The sequence below is a fragment of the Papio anubis genome, chromosome 10, assembly GCF_008728515.1.
Source record: "Papio anubis isolate 15944 chromosome 10, Panubis1.0, whole genome shotgun sequence".
Taxonomy (NCBI): Eukaryota; Metazoa; Chordata; class Mammalia; order Primates; family Cercopithecidae; genus Papio; species Papio anubis.
In genome coordinates this window covers 56,935,486-56,954,203 of record NC_044985.1, presented here as the reverse complement: position 1 = coordinate 56,954,203, position 18,718 = coordinate 56,935,486, and the positions used below count along the sequence as shown (strand labels likewise).

The window sequence follows — 18,718 nt, the reverse complement described above, 5'->3', positions numbered from 1 at the left end:
TACACATGATGGAAAAGAGGCCCTCACGAACTGATTACACCATTCCCATTGCTTTGCTTGTAAATGCATTTGGCACACAATAAAACTTTTAGAAAATCAAGTTGTTGAATCTATGTTTAGGTGATGACAACTTCCCTTGTAAATAAAGGTCACTTCCTATAACTTTGACTTTAGTATTGATTGATTGATTGAGACAGGGTCTTGGTCTGTTGCCCAGGTTGCAGTGCAGTCACGTCTTACTACAGCCTTGACCTGCCAGGCTCAAGTGATCTTCCTGCCTCAGTCTCCTGAGTGGCTGGGACTACAAGCATATGCCACCATGCTCAACTAATTTTTGTATTTTTTTGTAGAGATGGTGTCTCCCTATCTCAGCCAGATAGGCTGGTGACCCAGGCTGGCCTTGAACTCCTGGGCTCAAGCAATCCTCCTGGCTTAGTCTTCCAAAGTGTTGGGATTACAGGTGTGAGCCACCATGCCCCGCCCACCTTGACTTTAATGCTACCGAAATACAGTTTTCCCCACCAGGCCTCAAGTAATGTATCACACACAGCAGGGCAGCTACCCTGAGAACATATGCATGTACTCAGATGACCAGCTTCTTTTAAAAAAGAATTCAAACCCACAAAATTAGAAGAGTGTCCTTTGGATTTCTACAGAGCACTGAGAATCCTATGTAGGGTTTAGTGAACGCTAAACAGGGTTACTGAATGTTGCACAGAATCTCAGAATATTGAAAGTAACATTTATTGATTTGACATATAATAAGTTTGTTGTTACCTGACTTTTTGGTTTGTAAAACATGAAGCATTTCACAAGTTGGATCCCACCATTTCTGCCCTAAGCTGCAGACAGTCTCCTGGCACTCCCACCGGTTTACCTCTTTGCCCGCAGCTGCTCAGAGCTGTCTTGCTGCAAGGCTGATATTTACTGTCTGACTCCAACAAGGATGTTGGTAATTTTAAATTTTTCTGGCTTTTAGCTTGTGACGTTATTATCTTGCTCTGTGTCTGTTTTCTTTTAGATTTTAGATTTCTGACATCCCAAGAGGCCTTTATGGAGTGTTGTTTTATCCTCTTTGCTCCTTCTTTGTTGAAATTTAGAAAATAATATTTGAAAGCAGTCCCTGGGAACTTAGGGAGAGAAAGAACCACAAATCCAGGCAATTTAAATCTTTGGTTTCTGATAAATTGTATATGAATGAGATATGCATCATAATCAACATTAAATTCAGTAACTTTTTTTATTACTGAAAAATGACAAGCCAGATCAGTTCAACTCTGACCATCATAAAAACACAAGTATCTTACTAAAATAAATACTAAATACTAACCAGCAGGGCTGAGCCAAAGGGTGAGATGAGTGAGGTACCTGTCTTGGGCACAAAATTTAAGGGGACATCAAAAAAAAAAGGGGGAGAAAGAAAAAAACCAAAAAGAAACAACAAAAAACCCCAAACCAAAAAACTCGATAATCAGGCTAAATGATATTTTAATGCAATATTTTAAAAAATAAAACAAATGAAAAAAAATTATGATGAACAAAATATAAATGTTAAAGACAAGACCAGTAACAGTGCCTTGCCAGGCCATATTGCATCCTCAGTCAAAAGGAAAAATCAGTAACACTCATTCTGTCATTACCTAAAAATTTGATTTTTTTTGTTGACCTTATTTGCCTTACCCTCGTCCTGGCCCTGCTAACCAGAATATCAGTAGTTAGGGTAAAAAGATGGCATAACCTTTCCTCTAAGAATGTTCACTCAAGGGAGAAAATACATGTAGTGATTTTCAAGCCTAGTTATGATCACTGGGTAACCAATATCCATAATTTTGACCCTGGTTTGGCTATAGTCTCAATTAGAAGGTATTTCCCAATCCCAAAAATGGAAGTGTTGTCTTTTTGTTAATTCAATATGAAGGGATCATATTACCAAAAACCATTACATTTCTTTCTTTCTTTTTTTTTTTTTAACCGGCTTAGAAAAACTCATGTAGTTCAATTCATCAAAAGTTTCTCCATCCACGGTGGTCCCCTCTGGCTCTCTCTTTATTGGTTTTGGCGGGGGAGGGCCTGTGGGGCTTTTTCCGGTATTCCACTTTTGTCCAGCCCCCTTCGCTGACTTTGCTCTCCTCTTCACTGGCTCTTGAGTCAGTCTCAGGGTGCAAAGGCATCCCTGGTATGGTGTTGGGTTGGTGGAGGTCCCTAGGGCTTCTCTTGAAGTCAGGCGACTGGTGAGGATTGAGTGGTGACTGAGAAACCCTGTAGAACTTTCCAGGATATCTTCCTCTTGAAGGAGTGGAATGCTGACTTTTTCCACTGTATCTTCCTCTAGGAGAAGAATTGAGTGATATACTACCACGTCCATATTTGTTCCTGCTTCTGTCTGAGTATCGACCCCTCTCTGAAGAGGTGTCAGTGTTGCCACTGGAAAAGCCACTGTCCCTAGAGCTGAGATGCAGGGAAGAGAAGTTTTTGGTCAGTCCATACTGAGTAGGAGAGGAGCTTCTGGACTGGTTCACAGGTGTAATCTGTTGATACTTAATGGGCACCTGGGTCCGTCTCACAGCAGCAGCATAGGAATCCTGGCCATCAAGGTATGAGAAGAATGGTGACCCCAGAATAGGATTGCTCTGGGAACGCTGTAAAGAAGTGTTGGATGCAATCTGCCGCATCCTCAGAGTATCTAACCACTGGCAATCAGCACCTGCGGGAGAAATGGAAATGAGCATCTTTGAAGCCACAGTAAAGCTGCATGCCTAATTCATACGCCTGTCTTAGGATAATTCAAGGCTGTTTGGGATGCTCTAAGCTTTACCATTCATAGAAATTCTAGGCTACGTATAAGGACATTTCCTTTATTACAAATACTTTAAAAAATAAGGACATTTACACTTAGTCAATCTATGCTATGTGCTTGGCATTGTTCCATGGGCTTTCCTTACACTATCTGATTTAATCCTCTCGATAATCTTCTTAGGTAAACACTAATAGTCTTATTCTATAAATGAGGAAGCTTGGGAGGTCAAATAACTTGCCCAAGATCACTCAGTCAATAATACCAAGTCCTTCTGCATCTAAATCCCATCTTCTTCCTACATAGTTGTGTTCTCACTTCTAGAAAGTATGTCCAGGTGGCAGGGGCAAGTTTAGTAACAAAAGGTTTTTTTTGCAACCTGCACTTTTAAAACCTCAAGGACCCTAAATGCAGATAAAATAAATGAGGTTCCGAAAGTTGAGACAGCTAGAGATTGTTTGAAAGAAAGACCGTTCATGTGTCCAGAGGAGAGATCCTGAGGCTCGGGAATAAGAAGTATTTTCAGCACAAAAAAATGAAGCTGCGTTGGCAAGTAGGAAGAAGTTAAGATAAAAGAAAATGGTGAATTGACAAGGACCATTTAGTAAGCTATATTTCAGTGAATAAGCAAGTTCCTCACACCTGAGATCTTTTCTGCTCCCCCGAGCCTGAACAATGTTGCTGGAGTTCCTGGGTGGTCCTCCCAGCCTCAGCTTCCTCGGCTACTCCACCCTTTGCTCGCGCAGATGACGCGTGTGGAGGGTATCGGAGCATGCGTGTCTCCGTCTCCCTCACTGCCTGCGCACAGGTGACCCATGCCTCTGAGGTGAGTGACTTGCCCAGACAATTCCAGAGACTCCTCCCAGGCTTCAGTGCATCACAACGCCTTCTTTTGTTGTTGTTATTGTATGTATGTGTGTATTTTATTGTGGTAACAACCACATTTTTCCATCCTAGCTTTTTTTTTTTGAGACAGAGTCTCACTCTGTCGCCCAGGCTGGAGTGCAGTGGCCGGATCTCGGCTCACTGCAAGCTCCGCCTCCCGAGTTTACGCCATTCTCCTGCCTCAGCCTCCTGAGTAGCTGGGACTACAGGCGCCCGGCACCTCGCCCGGCTAGTTTTTTGTATTTTTAGTAGAGACGGGGTTTCACCGTGTTAGTCAGGATGGTCTCGATTTCCTGACCTTCTGATCCGCCCGCCTCGGCCTCCCAAAGTGCTAGGATTACAGGCGTGAGCCACCGCGCCCGGCCCATCCTAGCCATTTTTAAGCCTATAGTTCACTGTTAGTATATTCACATTGTTGTGCAACAGATCTCTATAATTGTTTCATCTTGCAACACCGAAACTCTAGACCCACTAATCTCTACTTTCCTCTTTGCCCTTTTCCCTTCCCTTCTCCCCTGCCCCCGACTCCCACTTGTTAACTATCTTCTCCTTCCTGTTTCTATGACTTTGACTACAGTAGATACTTCACATGAGCAGTATCATACAGAATCACAGTGCCTTCTTTCCCTCCCATTGACTTCTCTGGAATTTTGGCTTCCAATAGAACCCTGATTTTGCTCAGTCTCCAACCCCCTCCATGTAGCCATGTGATCGGGAGAGTTGACCGCATTCTGGCTCCAGGGATCGACTTTAATTAGTTTAGGGACGGACAAGTTGCTCTATTCTGGCCAAAGCAGAATTGGTGAGGGATAGTCTGTTGGGGGGTTCTAGAAAAGTTTTCCTTACTCCTATATATAAGAACAGGTAGGGACCTAACCCGTTATTTCCTCTGGCGATTGCCATATCTTTGTGTGATGACTGTAAACAGGAGAGGAGCCGAGGGCAAAGGCAGCCTATTGAGCATGGCAGGGCGGAAAGAAAGGAAGGTTCATTCCACTATCTGAATATGGTTGAGCCGGCTTATCTTACTGCACCTGGAGCCTGCCCTGCCTCTGAACTTCTTGTTATGGAAGATAATAAATTTTATTACAGTTTAAATCAGTGGTTTAAGGACTTTAGAGTTGTTCTTAATCACCGGGAAGGCTCCTTAAAATGCAGATTGCAGGTCCTACCCCCAGAGTTCTGGTTCAGTAAGTCTAGGTTTGGGCCTGAGGATCTGGATTTCTAGTAAGTTCACAGGTGATCCCGATGCTGCTGGTCCTGGGGCCACACTTGGGAAACTACTGGAGTAAGGCAGTTGAAACTGGGTTTTCTGCTACTTGAAGCTCAAAGATAGATCTTAACTGATTGAGGTGGTATCCTCTGAGTCTTCAGATCATCTGAAAATGTCATAATTAAGTTTCTGGAATCTAGCACACATCTAATACGGGAACACTAACTTACTTGAGTCAGACCTACTTCCGGGGTTGCCGTCTGAATTGGTGAATAATGTCTGAATGGCAAGTTGGACTGCTTTCACTTCATCCTGAGGTTTTGTTCTACTCCACTGAATCGAATGGACATGTTTAGTGCTTTTTGGAGTTCTAACATCACTCTGGTAAAAAAAAAAAAAAAAAAAAAAAAAAAAGACACATATAACCAAATAGACAAACACATATAAAATAGGAAAGAAAGACATCCAGGTTATTATATCACTTCAATTTCACTTCTTAGAACACTATCATAATGCACTAGGAAAATATTCTGAACGGTTGGCCCAAATATGCTCATTTGATGAAAAGAAAATGTTTAACCACTTTATTTCTTAGTGGGTTATAGCACTTATTCCTTAATGAATTATAACATATATTTCTTAGTAAACTATAGTAGCTAAAAATATGGTTGTCTTCTCCCAGAATTTATTATATTTGACAAATCTCAACTTACTTCTTTGTTTAATAAGAAATAAAAATTTACCTCTTCTATTTATAGTACTTGAAGGCAGATATTTTGTTGAATAAATGAAAATGTGACTACCATGTTTGCCTCAGAGTGAATTTGGATCATCAAGGGAACTGAGTGAATGCGGTGGGGTGAATCACCTACATGGAGGGGGAACGGTCTCAGATGCAAAAGTGAGACAGGATCAAAAAGTAAGAAATGGGGACCAGGAAGAGGACACTAGGTCAAGACACATCACTTTCTTGTCCTGAAATCTCCCTCCTCACTAGCTGTCACCAATCAGTGTCCATTAAAGAGTCTCCAGGTTCAATACGGTTAGGGAAATCTGTTTTTAAAAACTCTGAAGTGAAAAACCCAGACAAAAGTGGCATATCATCATGGGGTCTAAAAAAGGAGGAGGAGGGAGAGAGAAGAAGAAAAAGAACTGGGTGTGCTGTCTCCAAAACTGTCTAAGGCAGGCAGAGATAGAATCTGGTTGTTCTAATTGTCCGATTACTAACAAGAGGGCTTTTCCTGAGTAGTGAGGACCAGTTAACAGACTTTAGAATAGTCTGGATTCCAACTTCCTCAAGACCAACCAGCCTCTTTTGTTTGGGTTTTGTACCTTACAAGCAATGCTTTGACAAATAATGTAACTTCTTCTCAGATGCCTGACAACCTGTGCACCCCAGCAGGTAAGGATAAATAACTGCTGTAAAACTTTTTGGCTTCCAGCCTGGCCAGAGGTTTTTTTTTTTTTTTTTGAGACAGAGTTTTGCTCTTGTCTCCCACGTTGGAGTGCAATGGCGCAATCTTGGCTCACCGCAACCTCCACCTCTTGGGTTCAAGCGATTCTCCTGCCTCAGTCTCCTGAGTAGCTGGGATTATAGGCATGCACCACCATGCCCAGCTAATTTTTGTATTATTAGTAGAGATGAGGTTTTACCATGTTGACCAGGCTAGTCTCGAACTCCTGACCTCAGGTGATCCCCCTGCCTCAGCCTCCCAAAGTGCTGGGATTACAGACATGAGCCACCATGCCTGGCCCAGAGTTTGTATTTCTAATACTGAAAAGCCAAATCCTGGCAGCCCAGGAAACCATCAAAATGCCACACTCACAAAGTCCTCTTTGAGGTGGACTTCATCTTACTGCAGCCACTGGGAGCTAACAGGGTAGCCAGGGAAGAGCAGAAAGTGTTTTTTTATAGTCAGAAAACATGGAAGTGACTTCAACAATTCTGTCAGTGAGTACCTCATACCTCAGGCCTTCCTTTCATCTCTCTGAGCCTGTTTTTCCTATCTGCAAAATGAGGATAATAATATCTTTCAGTTTTTTTTTTTTTTTTTTAAATCCTGGAGACGGGGTCTCACTGTGCCACCCAGGCTAGAGTACAGTGGTGTGATCTCGGCTCACTGCAGCCTCAACCTCCTGGGCTCAAGCAATCCCCCCACCTCAACCTCCCGAGTAGCCGGGGCCACAGACATGTGCCACCACACCCAGCTGCTTTTTGTAGTTTTCGTAGAGATAGGGTTTCATAATGTTGCCCAGGCTGGTCTCAAACTCTTGGGTTCAAGTGATCTGCCCACCTCAGCCTCCCAAAGTGCTGAGATTACAGGTGTGAGCCACTGTGCCGGGCCGATATTTTTCAGTATTGATTTACATGAAGTTAGTGTGATCAAACTGGTATAAGCACCTCTAACAGTGCCTGGTTCATGGTAGATCCTTAATAAATGTTTCTTGAATGAATGAATTGGATGAATGAATGAAATGCATGTCCCTTTGGTGGTGGGTGCACACTAATATCTCCAGGAGTGCCAAGACTGTACTATAACTGTTGCCTTCCACCCACTCCCACTAGGTTTATGTACCTTGTAAGGTGTATGTCCCACCAGCCACAAAGATCTTGTTGATTTTTAAAAAATTAGTATTAAGTATTAGTATCCCCAATACCAAACATCTGACATGGTATACAGAAGGTGTTCAGTCCATAACTAATGAATGAATGAAGCACTACCTCAGTCTCTATCTGGGTAAGTTTATCCTGTTCTCTTTTCTTCCCAACATGTTGTTAGATAAATTATATTGATCCCATGGTCATGATGGTTGGTTTATCTCCCAGTACATTCCAATAAATTATATGCTCTGAGGTAACAGATAAATTTATATTCATTCACTGTTGGTGGGGCCACCAGCCTCTTGCCCCCAGAGCTTACCTCATATGTGACAGTGCACTCCACAGTCTGATTTTTTGCTATTCCTACAATCCACTTCTCCATTACAAATGGTGGCTGAAAAACAAAAGTTAGGATGGTGTAGTACCATAACACAGTCAGCTCTACTATAGTATGTTTCTTTGAGGCCAGTTGTGTCATACACAATTAGCAAATAGGGGCATAACATCAGATTATCATGAAAGCCTTGTCAGTTCTCATGTGATCACTCACAACATGCTAATGTTTGGAGTTTTGCTTTTCATAAGACATCCTTTTGTATATTTGTAAACAGCTAGTCACGGCCTCCCACAATCTTCTTTTCCGATATAACATTTGCTATCACTCAGTCCTATCATTATGTCATTGATTCATGCTAAAGTTTGAAGCATCCGTTGGAAAACTTTCCCACAATTAAGAGAAATCCATAGCAATATGAGAAGACCCAGAAGTGCTTTCCTTGAGTAAAGCCGTGGCTGGTTCAGTGGCTTCAACAATCCCTCTGCTTTCCATAACATCACACTATCCAGCCAAGCTGCACATACACGTGAAGAAACCGTGGTTATGTTTTCCCACTATATTAAAACAAAGGATTAGTGAGGAAGCCTGTGCCTTTGATCCTATTTTAATTATGATGAAAACGGCCTCAGAAATAAGCTGCACTCTCCCCCCATCCCCCTTTCACTTCAGGTTTAAGGCTGCAAAGGAATGACTGACCGTGAGCTGGGTTCAAAGAAAATGTGATAGAGATTTAGCTGGGCCAGGTTTTCTTCGAGACTGAGTCTCACTCTGTTGCCCAGGCTGGAGTGTAGTGGCGCAATCTTGGCTCACTGCAAACTCTTCCTCCCGGGTTCAAGTGATTCTCAAGCCTCGGCCTCTCAAGTAGCTGGGATTACAGGAGCATGCCACCACACCTGGCTCATTTTTTGTATTTTTAGTAGAGACTGGGTTTCACCATGTTGTCCAGGCTGTTCTCCAACTCCTGGTCTCAAGTGATCTGCTCCCCTCAGCCTCCCAAAGTGCAGGGATTACAGGTATGAGCCACCGCACCCAACCTGGGCTAGTTTGTTGTTGTTGTTGTTTGTCTGTTTTAAATTAGGATTGTTGTTGTTTCTGTTGATGTTTAAAAATTCTATAACTTTTGATTGGTCTGTTCCAGTTCTAGTTTTCCTATAAGCCTGTTAATGTTGCTGTGTGATTTCATATGTATGGCATGATAGCAGAAACACTTATATTCAGTTTTACAACTCCACGACATGGGTGGGGAAGAAAGAAAATATATTTCCAGTCTTCAAGACAACATATTATGTCCCAGCAAAATAAGAAAAAGGTAAAACCAAGTCATAACCCTTATAGATAAATAATGCCATGGAAATAACTCCTAGATACACAGTGGAATCCAACAATGAATATCAAATCAATCTGCTTGATGTCCACTTGTAAATTAAAATGACTTGGTTGTTTAGCATTCTGATGCCTAGGAAGAGAACACATTTACAATGTCTTCTCTCTAATGCAATGTGTTCTCTCTAATGCATGTCTTTGAAGAACCATTTTAGTTCCCTACTGATGTTTGTACCTGGGTTCTTTGCTACAAGCCCCACTTTCTTCACTGAAACCAAAGACCTGGTTAATAGTGTATCACAGTTAACGGATTATGTGAGGCCAGGGTGACTGTCCTGTTGACTTCATGGTTATTCACCTGAAGTTGTTGACCTTCTACAATTGAAGTCTCATATGTATTTTTCCAGTATGATTGGGACAGAATTGAATTTTTTTTCCATTTTGAGGAGCGAGCTAAGCATTTCCGCAAGTCTTTCTTCAGTGTTTTCCTCAGCATGCTTCCCATTGGCCCTGGAGTAGTAGCATGCTTTCTAGTCACTCCAGGAATTCATAGTGTGGACTTAAGGAAGCCATTAAGACTTCAATGTGTGCCTCATAATGAACCTCATCTCAGTCCTTCAGGGAATTGACCTCAACCAAGAAAGTCTTTCTCAACCAAGAAAGTCTAAGTTTTCCAAAGTTTAAAAGTACTCAAAATTTGAAGTAAATATTTTCATCGTTCACATTTTCCTTCCTTTAATAAATGACAGAGTAAGCATAAAGAAATATAGAAGAAAAAAATTTTAAAAAAATTAAATGATACCTTTTTGCAGTGCTTTTTAGTTCACACAGCATAAGTGGAATTTTAACAAAAACCTATTATGATCTCAATCTGCTAAATAAAATGTGCCTTTCAACAGCCAGCTCGAGGCTGAGCTGATGTGAGCATGGACAAGCACAAAAGCACACTGCTGGGGTATTTTAATGTCTTTGTTTGATATCTCTGAATTCAAAAGAGCTTTTAAGCCGTAAATAGAACCCTACCTTTGTCATCTTTAAAATCTCCGCATCAGGTAAGTTAGTGTTGAATGTCACATCTTTTATGTAGGTTATTGCAATTTCATCCCCATCCATCTCCATATACATTTTCCACTTACAATCCTGGAATTAAAAACAAAATTATATAATTTGAGAAAGTGAAACAATTTTTTTTTAGTGTCAATGTTTCATAACACATAAAATATTCTAAATGAAGTATTATTGGAGTGGCTTTTTTTTTTCCTTTTTCAGTAAAAGGACATGAAATTAGATTCCTATGTATATCTAAATAAGCCCCAGTTAGTGCAGCCTAGAGACATAATGTGTCAGTTTTAAGTGTTCTATTATAGGACTTACAAACTCAAAATCCTGAAGGGACCGGGCAGATAATAAAAAGGAGTAAAGCCAGGCAGTTTCCTTATAAAGCTTTAAGTGGCAACCTTTTAAAATAGACTCATTTAATTTACATATTAAACATTGTAGGAACATTTTTTCATTACCACAAAGAAATGTGGTTTTCTACTTTTCTTGAAATATAAGGCCCTCTTGATCCACCTTTAATCTTCCTAGATTGATAATGATGTGGGTTCAAGAAACTCTCACTTGCCTCTTAAGAAGGAAAACAACAGTGCAAATGTGTTGATAAATGATAATGGACAACTAGGGAGTTATGGGGTGGGTGAGGGACTCTGGGAAACCAAAGAACAGTTCCCCTAAAGGCACAGCTACTTCGTGACTTCTGTTGATTGTTCCCATGTGGAAATATGAGCCCAGTTTTGCTAGGTCCTTTAATATTTCATGAACAGCTGAGAATTAGGATCCTTATGTAAAACTCTTGATTTTTAAACAATGGTATGTTAATTAAATTTTTAATAAAATCACCATATAATGGAAAAGTGCTTTATATCATTCATTAACAGGAAAATGCAAATTAAAACCACAATGAGGTACCACTATACACCCATCAGAATGGCTGACTGATAACATCAAATGTTGGCTAAGATTTAGAGTTACTGGAACTCTCATATTAATATTAATACATTGTTGGTGGGAAATGGTACAATTGCTTCAGAAAAATTTTGATAATTTATTATAAAACCAAATATATGCCTATCCTATGACCCAGAAATTCTACTCCTAGGTATTTACCCAAGAGAAATGAAAAAAGACTTGCCTAGGTATGTTCTTAGCAGCTTTATCATGTTAACTAGGAAACTTGAAACAAGCCAAGCATCCATCAAAATGAGAATGGATAAACTGTGATATATTCATAGAATGGAATACTACTTAGCAATACAAAGGAAGACATTACTGATACATGCAACAACTTGGATAAATCTCAAAAACATTATAGTGAGTGAAAGAAGTATATAGAAAAAAAGAACAACCTAATGATTCCATTTATATGATATTCTAGAACAGACAAAACTAATTAATGGTAGAAAAATTCAGAAGGGTGCTTGCTTCTGCAGATGGGGACTTACAAGGGGTATGAGGAAACTTTCTGGGGGTAGCAGTGCTCTATTGATAGAGGTTTGGGTTACACAGGTGCATGCATTGGTCAAAACTCAATGAATGTACATTTTACATCTGTGTATTTCTCTTTTTAATTAATTTTATAGTGATTATTAAAACAGTTTTTTTGAGAAGGGGTCTTGCTCTGTTACCCAGGTAGCATGATCTCCACTCACTGCAGTCTTGACCTCCCAAGCTCAAGCGATTTTCCCACTTCAGTCTCCTAAGTAGCTGGGACCACAAGCACGTGCCATCATGCTCAGCTAACATTTTCTTATTTTTAATTTTCTGTAGAGGTGGGGTTTCACTATGTTGTTGCTCAAGCTCGTCTCAAATTCCTGGGCTCAAGTGATCCTCCCACTTCAGCCTCCCAAAGTGCTGGGATTACAGGTATAAGCCACTACACCTGAACTGCATTTATTATTCTAGCACACTGAAATATTTAGGAGGAAGTATACTGATGTCTGGAAATTAATTTGAAATGTATCAAAAAATAAAGATTGATGGATGGCTAGAGGGAGGGGTAGATGGATAAACCAAGTGTATGTGATAAGCCAAGTATAGTAAAATGTTAATGGTTGAATAGGGGCTATGAGGGTTCACTGTAAAATTCTTTCAACTTTGCGGTATAAATAATTTAATAATAAAAATGGGGATAAACAAAGGAAAATAAACTCATGTCTTTGTACCAAATTTGACCCCTGGACCATAAAGGCACATTCTGTCTGTCTGGTTGCCTATCTACCTATTTTTTTAAATTTCCTTTTTAGAGATAGTATGTTGCTGTGTTGCCCAAGATGGTCTTGAACACTTGGTCTCAAGCAATCCTCCCACCTCAGCCTCCCAAGTAGCTGGGATAGAGGCATGAGCCATTGCTCCTGGCTCTGTGTTTATTGAAGAATGAAGAATCCTGAGGATTAAGGCTAATGTACCAAGCACCTTACATGCTGAAACTGGAAAATGCCCTCATAAATAAGAGTGGACCTGGAATGTTTCCTAGAGCAAGCTCAGACATAATTCTTATGGAAAGGCATCAACAAAGAGGCTGTTGAAAGCCTGTTGGCTTCAACAGGAAGCTGGGGGTGCCTGATGTTTTAGGAAAGCCTCTAGATGAATTGCAAACCAAGCAGGGCCCACGTCTGACCCTCTTTGCCCAGCCATATTCACAAAATGGAGAGCCAATTAGTGAAGGAAAAGGTCTATTCAATAAAATGAAAACCTGGCTCTTGGCTAACGTAAGTCAAATTAGTTTCTCAGAATTGACAAATCTCTCAGTATTTCTTTGTTTTGGAGCCACTGCTACCCAGGCAACGTGGGTTCTGAGATAACTGGGCAGGATAATGACTGTTTGGTGTCATGATTGCTCTTCTCTGAAATAGCAAGAACCTTCTCAAGGCAGCAGCTGGGATAAAAAGCCTTAGAAGAGATGAGTTTACTTAGTTCAGTTTCTTTTGCCTGTCAAGTTTGGGAATTAAGTTAGTCAAAAGCACAGTCAAAAGACCTTGAATGGCATGAAAATGCCTGAACTTCGCCTGCTTCACTCTCATCTCCTAACCAGAGAGCTCCCCCATGACTTCAAGTCATAAATCAGACCCTCCTTTGCACACTCTCAGAACAGCTCTGTGTGAAGAAGCAGCTGACAGGAGGGGAACTCACATTTGTGGAGCGCTTACTATGCTCTAGGCATGTCGCTGGGCACTTACACCATGCTATTTTATTGGATATCCATCAGAACCCTGAAAGTCAGGCCTATTTTCCCTTTAGATGAATGAGAAAAATGAGGCTCAGACAGATTAAATAAATTTCCTAGGGTTTCATGACCAATATGTGGTTGACATCAGCACAAGGCTGCATGACTCCAAAGCCGGAGGAGATACTAATGGGGACAGACAAGCAGGAGAGGTAACAGGTGAACCTGCTGGATGGTTTTGTCCAGCTCCATAAATGGGTCCAGCCATGGACAACAGGCAGGCGGAAGAAGGACCAGAGAAGATTTCGCTGATACAACCCAGAAAGCTAGTGGTCATCATTCTCCCTGCAGCAACTGCTTCCCTGCTCCCCAAAGTCCAACTTGGAGAAACACTGATGCAAATAATAGGGTTAGAGACCTTTTATTTTTAAATTCTCTTTTTCTCTTCTACTAAAGAAAGACTTTTACCGGAACCATAAAAGAAAGTAGCTACAGAAGGAATAAAACTATAATCAAGGAAGTCATAAGACAAGGAGGCCATCATGCATTTCACTAAAAAGTAGGTTCTGCTTGTTACAAAGCTGGGTAAGAGAGAAAGAGAATATGCTCCAACACGCAGGGCCCATGTAAATCATAAAGTTAATTTGACAATGGCCTGACCTAACTCCAGGTATCTTCAGGGCATCTATGATGTCATCGTTGCCTAGTTAACAAAAGTAATCCACAAATAAAGTAATGGAATTCCTTATATTCTGCTCAGTTTCAAATTAGCCTAAGGTATCCTTAATGTTTTTGCCATTTTGTGAGTCATAAATTGTCAATGACGATTGTCCACAACTCTGGGATTCAAATGGTTATCGAATTGGACTGGACACGCTGCAGACATTGAGATGCCATGTAACCAGTTCTTAACTGATCAACCACGGAAAAGGCTATCATTACAAATAAAATGAATTAAGTCATCAATAACATCACTAAAAATAACAATTCCACAAGTTTATGAGCCTAATATAGGGTTTTACTTACATATTTGCAACCTTTTCAGTACCTTGGCTGTGACAGGCACCAGGTATTGGGCACAGTAGACTTGATGTTTTTTATTTTTGGCTCTTTGGTGACAGTGTCTCACTTGTTGCCCCAGCCAGAGCGGTGGTGCACTCCTGCTCACTGTGGCCTCCCAAGCCCCACACGACTCTCCTGCCTCCCAGCCCAGTAGCTGGGACTGCATGCCCGCCACCAAGCACCAATTCTGTACTTTAGCAGGAGAATAGGGTTTCCCACCTGTTACTTACAGGATGGTCTCACCACTCAGGATCCACCCCACTTCACCTGCTGCTGGGATTACAGGCGTGAGCCACCGTGCCTGGCCCAGTGGACTCTGATTTTAAAACCATTCACCATTTTTTTTTTTTTTTTTGGAGACAGGTTCTTACTCTGTCACCTAGGCTGGAGAGCAGTGGTGCAATCTCAGCTCACTGCAGCATCAATCTCCCGGGCTCAAGCGATCTTCCCACATCAGCCTGCCAAGTAGCTGGGACCACAGGCATGCGTCTCCATGCCTGGCTAATTTTGCCTTCATTCTTTGTAGAGATGAAGTTTCACTATGTTGTCCAGGCTGGTCTGGAACTCCTGGGCTCAAGTGGTCCTCCTGCCTCAGCCTCACAAATTGCTGGGATTACAGGCATGAGCAGCTGCACCTGGCCCAGGTAAACTATTGATTTTGGCTTGGGGTGAGTGTTAGAAATGTGGGTACTGATTTTTGAATTAGAAATATTCAAGGATCACTTTGAATGTCTGTGAACAACTCTCAAAAGCAAACAGCTCTCTATTCTGAGGTCCTATGGGAACTGCAAAATACTCTTTTTTCAAAACCATCTCACCCTGGTAGTCTGAGATGCACCTGTTACTCACTCCTCTTACTAAGGTGTTAATGATTCCTATTAAAATGGAAACGGCATGGGAAAAGGCCATACATTAAGTCATTACCAGCGGAACATTGTGGGGCAAGGTGGGGCAAGATCACAAGTTTAAAGTTTGACTACCTGGGCCTGAATCCCGGTTTTGTCCCTTTTACCCCCAACCATAGCCAACTTATGTAACCTTTCTGAACCTCAGCGTCTTTACTCAGAAGTGGATTGTTGTGTCGTGTGAAGATTACATAAGATAATGTAAATGCAGTTCCCAGCATTGTGCCAGAACCGAATTAGGAGCTCAAAAAGGAATAATTATCATTATTACCAATATGGTCACCAACACAGCTCCAATTAGTTTACTAGATTAGCTGGTTTGTCATCTAGCAGCCATAAAAGGGAATGGGACAGAGAACAAGGTAGCTTTGATGGACGGAAGGTGTAAAGAGTGGGCTAGGAGAGGGACCCTGCTGGAGTGGGCAGGCTGGGTCAGCGCATCTCACTTGGGCAGGAGTCTGGGCATGCAGGGGGCTGGGAATCACTCGGATACCAGGGAGTGATCAGAGATGAAAAAGAGAAGATGCAGCCCAAGCGGCAGCTTAACAATGGCCAGTTTCATGAAATGAATCAAAGAAGGAATAAATTCATATCTTCTTACATAGATGGATCATATAACACCAATTCTGACCTTCCCTGCTTTCACATATTCTGATTCAGCACTACTAAGAAGCAGCACCAGATGTCTGGAGGCATTACATATGACTGGCAGCCAGAGAGCCTTATCTTGGATGAGGAAACCAAAGCACAGAGAGATGAGGTAATTTGACTGAGGTCACACAGGTAGCAAGTGGTGAGGCACAAGTGCTTGATGTGCATTTGCAGGGAGTGCTAATTACTCTTCAGCAGGAAAAGGGGACTAGCCCAGGAGCAGAGCTGGGCACTGGGAAGTGCTTTTGCTAGGGCTTCCAGTAGCAAAAAGTAGTTACCCGGAACTTTGCACTAGCTAGAAAATCTGCCTCTAAATGCAAATCTACAAGAAACAAATGGAATTTTGTTGGGGAGAGGGGAATGTTTGCATTTGACATGAATGAAAAATACAACAAGTCTAGTGGGTGCCCAGAATACGCATGTTTATCTGCTGAAATACCTGGGTAATTTTAGGAGCAAGTGTGTGGCTAATGGAGGATGAGAAAGCATTCCATCTGAACTGCTTCAGGATCGCCAATTATGTGAAAAAATTTTCTGAATTAAGACTACTGGCCAACTAAAACAGAAACTCTTACACTGTGAAGATAAAATCCTAAACACTTGGTTAATGCTAAATTAAGTATCTCTTTGTGAGAAATCACTATTCCACTCTCTGCAAGCTGTTTAAAATTTTTTAGAGTTCCAAGCTAGTACAAGTCATGCCAAACATCACAGACAAGTCATCTCCCACAAGGAAGAAAAAAGGGAATGAAGGAATGAAGAAAAGGGGGGAAGAGGTGAGGGAATAAAAAGAAATAAGATAGAGGTAAATTTTCCAAATAGGAAAAGAGATTAAAAGGTAGCACAAAAAACTAGAGTTTAAAGTTCTGGGCAATTCAGAGACAATAATCTCAATCTCTCTCTCTCTATTTTTCCCTATCAAAATGTAATTGCATTCATCAACATTATAGATAAACTGTTAAAGACCAAGATCATTCAGGATATTTCAGAAAGAAACAGACTCCCAAAATTTGCCTTTCAGGCTTTTATAGATCACCTTTACCTGATGTTACAGACATTTAAAAAATTTTAAATATATTTTCTTATTGAGGTATAATTTGCATATAATAAAATGCACAGATTTTTAAGTGTACGGTTCAATACATTTTGACAAATGTATATATCTGTGTAACCACCAGAATAAGCAAGTTATTTCTGGTACCCCAGAACCTTCCCTCATGCCTATTCCCAGATAAGCTGCCTACATAACTGGGACACTGTTCCTGCTTCTATCACCATAGATTAAAGTTGACTGTTCTGGAATATCACAAAATTAGAATTTTACAGCAGGTACTTGTATATGTCTGGCATAATGTTTTTGAGATTTGTCTATGTTAATTAATCCTCACAGCCTTACCCTGTTATAGAGAGCACTGCCCCCATTTTACAGATAAGGAGACTGAGGCTCAGAAAATGGAGAGATTTGTAGCCAGGTCATTTGGCTTCGTAGGATGGGAATTCCAGTCCAGACATGCCAAGTCTAAGCTGAGAGGTTAATTTTCAAAATTCACCCCCACCCCCTAAAACCATGAATGGAGAAAAAGTAAAATCAACCAAGAATGCTCAGGGTTTCAGCCAAAAAGGCCTGTCTCGAGGAAGCAATTTAAAATATAAAATACAGAGGTCGGAATAAACTTTTTAAGATTCAAGGGAAGACTGGAAGAGCCAGTCTCATAGCAGGCAACTGACTGTTGTGAAATCTAAGAAGTAATGCAAGATGAAATAAGAATACGATAAAAATTTTGTTCATGCTGGTATTAAAAGTAGTAAGATGTTGACGATTTAGGTCTCTGAAGGCTCCTTTATAGGAGTTGCTATTATCTAGCTCAGCTGCTGAAACCTGCAGTTTTAAAGGCAGGAGAGTGGAACATCCTGTGATAGCACCTGGGTTATTTATCATTAAGTATAACCCTGCTACACTATATTTTATTATGCTGACTTTAAAAAAGATAATACAAGTATGGTTAATTTGCTTCTCTTCTTTATCTGTACAGTGTCATGACCCACCATGGCTTTGTCCCATGAGATTTGTTTTTTTAACCAAAAAGAAATCCACAAGAAACTCTCCCTAAAAATTCCATTAATAACCTCTTTCAGCGCGTATAGGTTGCAGGGTCTGGAACTAAGAATGTTTTAATCTCTTCAGCAAAACAATGTCTCATAATGATGTACAGGACTATTGCTGTACTGATGAAGAATCATACATAATTCAGCACCTTTCACTTGGCACCACTGTGATATCCTCATTAGCCGTGGCTCACAGTGTCTGTCAGATGGTGTCCATGCGAACGCAGGCATTATATTGTCTTTGAGATGTGCAGCTGCTTCCATGACACTGCCAGTATATAAAAACATGACGCCAGTTTGTTTTATTTAGTGCTAAACCTTCCAGTTTGTAAAAACAAGGCTGACACAGAGCCTGACATGAGGCAGTGAAAATAATTAGCTCTCATTTTCTCAGCCTCCTATTTCCTTCTCCCTGCTGTGTTCTCTTTCCACTAAACCACCACATGTCAGTCGAAATGGGAGGCAATTAGTGGGCTCATTTCAGTCCCCACAACTGTGCTGAAAAGAAAGTATTTATGATGGCACAATGAACAGCTGAAAGATTAAATAACATTTGCCTTTTGAAAAGAAAATGACTTCTAGCTAAATGGGCAATTTTTGATTATTCTCAAACAAGCT

At 40.9% G+C, this 18,718-nt stretch overlaps 1 protein-coding gene across 3 annotated transcripts in view; it reads right to left on the bottom strand.

Moving 5' to 3' along the window:
- Positions 1 to 728: 728 nt before the first annotated feature.
- MAP3K20 (mitogen-activated protein kinase kinase kinase 20) overlaps positions 729 to 18,718 on the bottom strand; it is a 191,289-nt gene continuing 173,299 nt past the window's right edge. For all 3 annotated transcript variants that reach the window (XM_003907619.5, XM_009182455.4, XM_009182456.4), the window contains 4 exons: positions 10,178 to 10,294; positions 7,814 to 7,888; positions 5,123 to 5,273; positions 729 to 2,704 (listed from right to left, as the gene is read on the bottom strand). In XM_003907619.5, the coding sequence (XP_003907668.1) occupies positions 2,004 to 2,704; positions 5,123 to 5,273; positions 7,814 to 7,888; positions 10,178 to 10,294 (1,044 nt within the window). In that variant the 3' untranslated portion in view covers positions 729 to 2,003. The remainder of the gene's footprint in view (positions 2,705 to 5,122; positions 5,274 to 7,813; positions 7,889 to 10,177; positions 10,295 to 18,718) is intronic.